The following is a 10,065-nucleotide window of genomic DNA, read 5'->3' as shown; positions in this document are numbered from 1 at the left end:
AGTGTGTGGCGTTTTTTCTTGCCGCGGAACAAGCTGTGCGTCGAAAAGTTCGGTGCACGGAGCGTCCACGAGGAAGAGAGAAGTCTTTTTGGTCCTGAGACTTCAGGGAACAGGAGGCAAGCTCAATCCAAGCCCTTGGAGAGCACTTTTACAGCCAGACAAGAGTTCAGCAAGGCAGCAGGCCAACAGCAAGGCAGCAGTCCTTTGTAGAAAAGCAGACAGGTGAGTCCTTTGAGCAGCCAGGCAGTTCAGCAAGGCAGCAGGCCAACAGCAAGGCAGCAGTCCTTTGTAGAAAAGCAGACAGGTGAGTCCTTTGAGCAGCCAGGCAGTTCTTCTTGGCAGGATGTAGTTTCTGGTTCAGGTTTCTTCTCCAGCAAGTGTCTGATGAGGTAGGGCAGAGGCCCTGTTTTATACTAAGTTGTGCCTTTGAAGTGGGGGTGACTTCAAAGAGTGTCTAAGAAATGCACCAAGCACCCTTTCAGTTCAATCCTGTCTGCCAGAGTCCCAGTAGGGGGTGTGGCAGTCCTTTGTGTGAGGGCAGGCCCTCCACCCTCCCAGCCCAGGAAGACCCATTCAAAATGCAGATGTATGCAAGTGAGGCTGAGTACCCTGTGTTTGGGGTGTGTCTGAGTGAATGCACAAGGAGCTGTCAACTAAACCTAGCCAGACGTGGATTGAAGGGCACAACAAGATTTTAGTGCAAAGAAATGCTCACTTTCTAAAAGTGGCATTTCTAGAATAGTAATATTAAATCCGACTTCACCAGTCAGCAGGACTTTATATTACCATTCTGGCCATACTAAATATGGCCTTCCTGCTCCTTTCAGATCAGCAGCTGCCACTTCAACAGTGTATGAGGGCAGCCCCAATGTTATCCTATGAAGGGAGCAGGCCTCACAGTAGTGTAAAAACGAATTTAGGAGTTTTACACTACCAGGACATATAACTACACAGGTACATGTCCTACCTTTTACCTACACAGCACCCTGCTCTAGGGGTTACCTAGGGCACACATTAGGGATGACTTATATGTAGAAAAAGGGGAGTTCTAGGCTTGGCAAGTACTTTTAAATGCCAAATCGAAGTGGCAGTGAAACTGCACACACAGGCCTTGCAATGGCAGGCCTGAGACAGGGTTAAGGGGCTACTGTAGTGGGTGGCACAACCAGTGCTGCAGGCCCACTAGCAGCATTTAATCTACAGGCCCTAGGTACATATAGTGCACTCTACTAGGGACTTATAAGTAAATTAAATAGCCAATCATGGATAACCCAATCAATAGTACCATTTACACAGAGAGCATATGCACTTTAGCACTGGTTGGCAGTGGTAAAGTGCCCAGAGGTCAAAAGCCAACAACAACAGGTCAGAAAAAATAGGAGGAAGGAGGCAAAAAGTTTGGGGATGACCCTGTCAAAAAGCCAGGTCCAACAATCATTATAACTGTCTATGCCAGTCAAAAACGGGATGAAAATGAATAGTCTAAACAGCAACAAATTCGAGATTCTGATCTTAATAATATCTGAATATGTCATTGGATATGTGCCCTCTCAACTTGCCACTCGTTAACTATCAAACACTACAAAATACTAATGTTTTTATTACAATACCTCATAGCCACCTATTTAAGTCTTCTAAAGATATCTGTTCAAAAGCTACACATACATAACAGCGACAGGCATCATGTATGGCCTTAAGTAAAATTATCACATGTGTGCCATAACACTCCAACCGATTTGGCTGCCCATAGGTCACAACATTCCATACAGAGCTCTATGCTTTTCCATCAATCTCATCCATGTCCTCATGTTCGATTGAAAATCTGTTAACCGATAAATAGCGTTTTTTCAGATTTGGAGGCAGAGCTTTCAAAAGTGGCATGGGCAACATTTTGTAACACTCTTTCCAAGAGATCTAAGGATAAAGAACAGCTTTCAATCTAGCTTTATCAATTTGCAGTTCAATTCTTTTATTTTCGGCTGCATCTAGAAGCTGGACCCAGGAACTTGTGTGCACCTTACAAAAATAATAAACAAAAACAATAAATGTTCAGTGTAAAATTTCAGATCGACCTTTTTCACATAGGAAACAAGGCAACAAAGTAATCCATATGGGAACACGGTATACAAAAAAAAACAGAAAGATGAAAAAGACAGGATACCGAATGGAAATATTTCACAGATTTTAAGAAGTTTTATTACTGTTCATGGACATCAGTAATGTGACTCAAATGAAACAGAACCTAAAGAAGTGGTAAAATAACTTATATAATTCCAACACAGCATTACTAGTTGGAACAACATACAAACATAAATAAATAAGTGCCAAATGTATGCCCAGATGTGGGTCCTCTGCTCATTGTACCACATGACTAAAGCTTCACCTCACTGACGAGAAGTAGGTTGAAACTAGTCTGGGGTTGCTTGCGCTCCTATCTGGAGAGGACTTGGTCTAGCAGTTGGGGTTGGACCCACTGATGCAGGGCCAAGATAGGTTTGCACATGACCGGTCTCAGGTTAGAGTGGCGTATCGGGTAAAATGGATGGAATGGGATGTAGAGACAAGCCATTGCCAGTGGCTGAGATAAGTTCATGTATTCCATCCATCACTTTGGTTTTATTTATTTTTTGCAGTAGATCTCCCAAGTGCAATGGTTATGTCCAGACACGAATCCCATGCTCACTGTGCAACAAAGCTCAAGCTATACCTCACTGTCAAGACTTAAGTAGGTGGAAGCTTGGGTTACTTGTGTTCACTTTTGGAAGGGACCTGGTCTGGAGTGTCCTACTGGAGATGGACCAAAATGTATCCACATATATCTGTATAAGTGGCATAGTGGCAAATATCAATGCATTGGGGTTTGGCACCGAGTAATTGCCAGTGGCTGACATTAATTCAAGCATCCATGCAGAAATCTGTTTTTATGAAAGGCTGTAAACAGTATCACTTAGGTAGCACAATCACCTCACTGTAAACTGATTAAATGCCAGCCAGTGAGATAAGCGTGCACTAAATGCCACACCACCTACAGGCCATCATCGGTCAGATTTCAAAGCATCAATGTGGAAAATGTGCAGAAAAGGTGAGCCTTGGATAGGAAGGAGGGTGTGTTTCATGTGAATCTATGAAAGATATACACCTTGGAAAATGTTCTTCTCTAGCAGTAGATCTTTCATAACCATATGCTCAAATCAGAATAACAAGCAGTATATGCACAATATTAACCACATTAGAACAGATGATGGAGGACCGTTTGATTCCAGCAGTCTCCTAAAGCCTCTGTAAACATGCAACAGGGTTTCTTAAAAGTAAAGCAGTTCTTTGAGGATACCATCCTCTATATTCCAATAAGGGCACTCCTGCATAGAAACCGACTGTCACTGTTACTTCTCTAGTTGAATGCTCCATCACAGAATTATGGCATGGATGACCAGCTCTAGCATGATAAAAACGAATTGCAGCTGCTATCAATCTAGCAATTTGCTGCTTGGAAAGAGGAGAGCATTTTTTAGGGTTACCAAAAGTTAGTCAATTTCCCTGAAGAATCTTTTTCTTTCATAGTACAACTGAGAACACCTTCAAATACTGACAGTGCAAATATCTCTCTGCCTCAGGTTGACAGCTCTGTGGGAAAGAATAATCATTGTCCTCAGAACAGTGGAATCATGATTTAGCTTAAAAATGTACTTTAAGTGAACCATGTTTAAGGCCTGATTGGGCTAAGTGGTGATGTGGTAAAATCAAGTGAGGCCTAGCAGACACTGGAAACAATCTTTTCAACTGTCACCAAATGCAAAACCTTTTTAATCCTGCTTGAGACAGCTTAGTGTTTGATAGTACGTTGGCCTATAACAGGATTTCACATCATGGCAGATCTATCCTCCATCTATGGTCAATAGATTCAATTGATTGCACAGGGGAATATGCTGGTCTTTCAAAAGAGGAAAGTCTGTGAACCACTACTGATGAGACCATGTGGGAGTTATAAGAATCAGATTGCAAAGGTTCTCTCTTAATTTTGCTTACTACTCTTGGAAAGAGGTGAAAAGGAGGACAAAGGTATGCAAAGTTCTTGTACATACGATCAAAAAATTACACCCTGTTCCCCCTTCCCAGATTCTGGGTGCCTCTGTTTGCTGGCAGTAAACCACCATTTCGTGTTGGAAGATGTAGTGAACTGGCCCACATTGGGACGTCTCCAACATTGAAACACTTTGTCCTGGTGACCCTTACTCAGTTCCCACTTAAGGCACACAATTTCCATGAGGCTGAGGGTGTCTGCCAACACACTGCTGAGGCCTGGCAAATTCTCCGCAGTTATAGATATTTCATATCGAGCCATTCATGTTCTATAGGCATTGTGCTTCTTTTGACAGCACAAAAGACCCCATTCTTCTTTGTTCATGTAAAACACAGGCATATTGTTCATCCTTATGGATGCCTATGAGTTCTACAATGTTGATGTTGAGCTTTTCCCTTTTCATAGACAATAAGCCTTTTACTTTAATTTGGTACATGTGCGCCCCATCTCTCCATTGGGACATCTGTAGTCATGGAGACGTGCCGAGCTTGTGGATGAAACTGAAGGACTATTGAAATGAAGCCCCTGTAAATGCACTAAGAGAGTGATGACTTGATTAGGGCCATGATGAAGACGCAGATGTCGAAGGATCAGGCTGATTGGGGTCATTGCACATTGAAATCTTCTTGAAGGAGATGCTTTACAAGCATGAGAGCAATATGAGAGGGATGCAGTACAATATCATGCCTACCAGAGGCTTGTAGAGCTATGCTGTAACACTGGGAAACTTCTGGATTTCAACAGTATTGGCAGTCTCTGAATACTTTCTTTTAAACAAAGCCTTCCCTGACTTGGCATCCTAAGAGGCTTCAAATAGAGTCAAGAGTTTTGGCAATCTCAGAATACTATCCTCCAAAGCCTTCCCTGACTTGATATCTAGAATGGCTTAAACGTTGTGGACTGAACTAAGGATCTGCTTGTGTTCAGAGACTGGCCTAATCTGGTGAACAGAATGGCACAAACTGTTGTGTAAGATTGTGTCATGCTGTGCAATTCACCTTTGAATAACCAGTTGTCTAGACAAGAAAATACCAGAGGACCTGCCACCAAGGCCATACTCTTTATGAAAATACTGGGATCAGACTTGATGTTGAAAGAAAGACTGAAGGAGTTTTGGTAACTGGCAACCTCAAATCATAGAAGCCTATGAAATCTTCATTGTGAACATCCAGAGATGTCATGAATTCATTTTCCTGAAGTAGTTGTAAAGTAGTTGTGCAACTTCCTGCAGTGTGGCCTTTAAAAGGATTTTTCCCGAGATAGTTTTTCAGATTACAGAAGTACAGAATTGGTAACCTATCTCCAGATGTATTTTTGACTAGGAAGGACCCACTGTAGAATCCCTACTTTTACCTGGACTTGGTGATGGACTTTATATTCTCCTTCTGGATCATTGACTGGATCAGGCAAACAGCTGATCCACATGTTGATTTACCATCTTGTCTGGTGGCAGTTGACGTAATCTGTGAACAGACTATAGTGCATGCCTATATCAAACATCTAGCATCCATTTGTCTGAAGTGATTGCAGTCCATTTTATATAATGGCTCCAAATTATTCTGTCTAATATATTTTGGGGGGAGTGAGGAGGTTCGTGCCATGAAATTGCCATAGGCATCTTGGTGAATCCTGCGGCTTTGGTTGGTTACTCCCCCTCTCTTTGAGAGGTTATCTAGACTATGAGGAATGCAATGGCACACTATAGTGTTCTGAAGAGTCATACTGCTGAGGATAATATGGTGCTTGCTGTTGGTGGTGTGGTTAGCTCAGGGTTTGAAAGTCAGATATGCCTCTGCCAAAAGTCCTTCCAAATGGTAATTGCTTGTGGTACTAAGGTACTCCTGTAGAATTTGCTGTGTGACATGCACAACTATGGCCTGGACAGCCATGTCACTTAGTAGCCAAATAAAATCTTTCCATCAAAGAACATGTCCAGTATACGGTTTTGACCATCACAGCTGAAGAATTAACACCTAAGCCATCCTTTATCTCGGAGAACCAATGCCCATTTTCGCTGTCTTAATCCTTTTGTTGTCACATACAATTAGCAGTCTATCATTGCTGTCGGTGTTCATTATACTTCCAAAAGAATGGCTCTTGCCTCCACCTTTTTGCCCTTTGGAATATTCTCCATAGAGGGTCCTATGTGTCAGAATTAGCATCCTTGGCAGACGTGATTGCCTGAAGCTGTCCATTTTCCTGTCCTACCTGCCTGGTGAGGATCTTTTTTTTAGACCACCTTTGGGCAGCTTGCACCAATACCAAATTGTCTTTTGGTTGTTCAATAAATAATATATGTGGGCCATCTAAGGCTCTGTATTTCTGTCAGAGTGTGGCACCAATGTAGGGAACAATCCTGTTGACTGCAATATTTTAATGCCTTTGTGCTGCATGTGATCCACTAAGGGATTCACCTTTAATGTCTTCCTTGCTGGCTCTTTAAAATCATACAGAAAATATAGCTATTTTAGTTATAGAAATTAGAAGCGCAATCCGCTTAAAAGCTTTCTCTACCAAGGAATGGAATCAGGCGATGTTATATGGTAGATAATAAGCATGTGGTGGCACAGGATCTCCCTTAGCTGATACTTTGTAATCATCACATTCTTCTCTCCGACCTGCCTGTTTTCAAAAATCTCACTTTCCTCAGGAGTGTCTGCCTTAGCCGGATAAGGTTGGTGTATGACAGCAGGTGGACAGAGGATGTTATGGTTTTGATGGCAGTGGAGGCGCTGGTTACACAGGGGCTGGTGGTCGTACTGAAACCAGGAACCTAGCATAATAATCAGTCATCATGCGGTGCAGACACTGACCCGGTAATAACAACTCAGTTCCTTCCAGACAAAATATACACAATTTGAAAATAAGATTTTCAGCAAATACCACATAGAATCTGTTAGTCTTTCTAAAAGAGCAACATGCCGGAATATTTTATATCTAATTAGGTGCAGTACTAGAGTCTAGTGCTGCATTCAGTCTTACACCACACTATGCTAATGCTACAATCTCTAACCGTTAGACTTAATCACACTCAGTAAATACTCTTATTAATTCAAGGTGCAATGTTTCACCACTAGTGATCCTGAGAGATATACTATAAATAATCTCATCATACCGAAGGGTCTACAAAAATAATTTATTTTTCTAGCCTCGTAATTGTTATTTATAAAGTGTCTAGAAAGGTACCTGGCAAACATGTAAAACTATTCCACCTCTGTGTAGCACGTGTGTGATTCCAGTACCGTGATAGGGCTGAATTGTTACATGCCAGAACTGCTCCCAGTTACATGTGAACTACCCTAAATTGGCCTATTGGTCCTCAGTTTTTTCTAAAATTAAAAATCAAAATGGTAAACCCCCGTTATCAATAACCACTGTGTTACCTGCTCTATTCTGCTCTTCCCTTTAAGTCAACATTTTGCAATTGTGTTGCTAGTACTTATTCCAGCTAGTAATATTGGAAACACAGCAGCCTTTGTAAACTAAGGGCCTGATTTAGTTTTCGGCAGAGGGGTTACTCCATCATTACAGTGACAGAAATCCCATCCACTGTATTACAATCCAATAATGGCCTATGAAGATTGCAATACAGCCCACGGGACACCCAGCACCTTTGTGACAGAGTAACCCTTCCACCAAACTCTAAATCAGGCCCTCAATTAGCTTTTTCTCTGCTTCTACAGACCACTATTTATTTGTATCAGGTTGCTGATATCCAACCACAGTCCTAAACCCTCTTAAACGTAGTGAAATGTTTCCACTGGGGACTCTGTTATTAGTTTGGATTATACTTTCTGGAACAACCAGTTGATCGCACCTGAAGTGTAGACTAGGTGCGCAATTAATTATTCAGTACGCTTTACAGTACAGTTTCCGAGTCACTGGTCCGGTACGCCACAAATCCTTGCAGGTCCCTTCCATTTTATAAAGCCCCGGTAAATTGTAGTTATAGTGGTTTATGTTTAGCTGCGGCAAACGTCAGTAAAAACGGAATGGCTGGTGCAAAGTTTATGATCTGTTGTGAATAGAACATGTCACCAAACGAGAGTGCGGGCATGCCTTGATCTACCCAGCAAGCAGATACTGGTCTCACAAAGAAAACCATCAATTCGAAAAATAATATATGTCAACTGGGAAAAATGTGGAAACACGTAAAACCAGGATTTCAGCAATGTCAAAAGGTACCAGTGTGGAAAGCACATATAACTGCACCGAAATAAGATAGAAATAAACACTGTTCATGAAATCGTTCTTTCAACCCTTAAAGAGCACTAATAGTGCTGTGCTTCGTGTTTTCAAACCGTAGCGCAATAATATGTCAAGATTTATTTTATTTCACTGCCAGCACAGACGCTCAACTTCTTCTTCACAGTCATAAAACTTCAGAAAGATGTCCTCGGTTGAGCCATTGCATTCAAACCACTTTCTTAGGGTCCCTATAGCTCTCAGTGCGTCTGCTTTCGTAGGGAGGCTGTCCAGCAGGTCCTCGCGACTCCTCTCCCCATCCTCTTCCTCCTTATACATGTAGGTCCCCTTGTGTTGGCAGAAAGTGGTTTCCTCGTCAAGGTCAATAAAATGGCTGTAATCCTCTTGGTTCGTCCCCTTTGGTGGGGGCGTATTAGACAAAGGACCATATGTCTTCCTCCCTGTACTGAAGCCAGCCTCTGAAAAGCACTGCTGAACAAGCGAACGGGGCACTTTTTCCCAGGCCGCTGCTATCATATGGACGGTGTCTAGCATTGACAAACTGCTTGCAATTGAGACTGGAGATCTGTCTGTCTCGGTCCTAATGGAGGATACTTTTCCTAGGAGTCTGCCCTTGTAGTGGGATTTGAAATTCCGAATGATCTCGGAGTGTAGTGGGGATACTGAGCGATCGTGTCGAGGAAGAAACACCAGCTTCACATTGGCCATCTCAATATCAGGATGGACAAGGCCATGGCCTAAAATTAAAGCAACGTTTCGACCCTGCTTTCCCATCTCTCGATCAAAGTCCACCAGCCACTCTAAAAAGAGATCAAAGGTCATCCAGCCATTACAACTGCTTCGGTATACTGCTGGTAATCTGTCATGATTCGTACCAAAGAAACAACGCGTGGGCACATACCTACCAACCACTACAGGCTTCCGTTTTTCACTGCCACAACTGTTAATACACAAGAGCACACAGACCCCTTCCTTGTTTTCTTTCGACGAGTTATTTCCCTCAACAGGAACCATCTTATGAAGCAAACAGGTTTCTTTACAACTGAATATGTTTTCTGGTGTGTAATCTTTTAAGATCTGTGGTAGCTTGATTGCAACACTGTCCTCACAAAATGTGTCGCTGATGTAGTAAGCTCTGGAGGTGTAACGCTGGCCAAAACAAACATTGTTCCTGCGTTTCCAGCGCACCAGCCACCCGATGCTAGGTATGAAGTCCTGGCCCATTATGTCTGCCAGATCCTTGGCTTTCTGGAGCAGCATTGGACCAGTGACATCCCACATCTTAGTCCTGGCAATGTGAAACCAGCATAGGAGAGCTTCATCAATGCTACTGTACTTTGACTCACGCTTGCGCTTACGCTCATGGTTGGCAGTCCCGCTGCACCAATCTGCAAGGAGCTTTTCCTTGTTCTTGCAGATCCTGGAGATTTGTGGTTGGGAAACCCGGAATCTTCGAGCCACCTCCGACTGGGACATCTTTGACTCATCCAGCATCTGCAAGACTTGAATCTTTTCCGCCAGGGACAAAGCGTGGAGCTTTTTCTTTCCAATGAACTCCATCCCGATTACTGACAATGTTCTTAGGGGCCCATCAATAATCTAGAAAAAAATATATTACCAGAACAAGAGAAAGTAAGTTTTAAGACACACAATGCTTATGCAAAACATAAATTACTTGTAAACATACTTAATGAAAGATTGCACAAGTCCAAAGTATAGTGAAGAATGGACAATGTATCATTTTCTTTTACCCACCCCAAAGCAATCATGTGTTTAGT

General features: G+C 42.5%; 1 protein-coding gene across 1 annotated transcript in view; it reads right to left on the bottom strand.

Moving 5' to 3' along the window:
• Positions 1 to 1,991: 1,991 nt before the first annotated feature.
• Positions 1,992 to 10,065, bottom strand: part of TIGD3 (tigger transposable element derived 3) — a 106,508-nt gene continuing 98,434 nt past the window's right edge. The window contains exon 2 of the mRNA XM_069207819.1: positions 1,992 to 9,886. Within this exon, the coding sequence (XP_069063920.1) occupies positions 8,417 to 9,847 (1,431 nt within the window). The 5' untranslated portion in view covers positions 9,848 to 9,886 and the 3' untranslated portion in view covers positions 1,992 to 8,416. The remainder of the gene's footprint in view (positions 9,887 to 10,065) is intronic.

The sequence above is a fragment of the Pleurodeles waltl genome, chromosome 9, assembly GCF_031143425.1.
Source record: "Pleurodeles waltl isolate 20211129_DDA chromosome 9, aPleWal1.hap1.20221129, whole genome shotgun sequence".
Lineage (NCBI taxonomy): Eukaryota > Metazoa > Chordata > Amphibia > Caudata > Salamandridae > Pleurodeles > Pleurodeles waltl.
The sequence above is the reverse complement of the archived record's forward strand: the minus strand, read 5'-3'. Positions and strand labels throughout refer to the sequence as shown.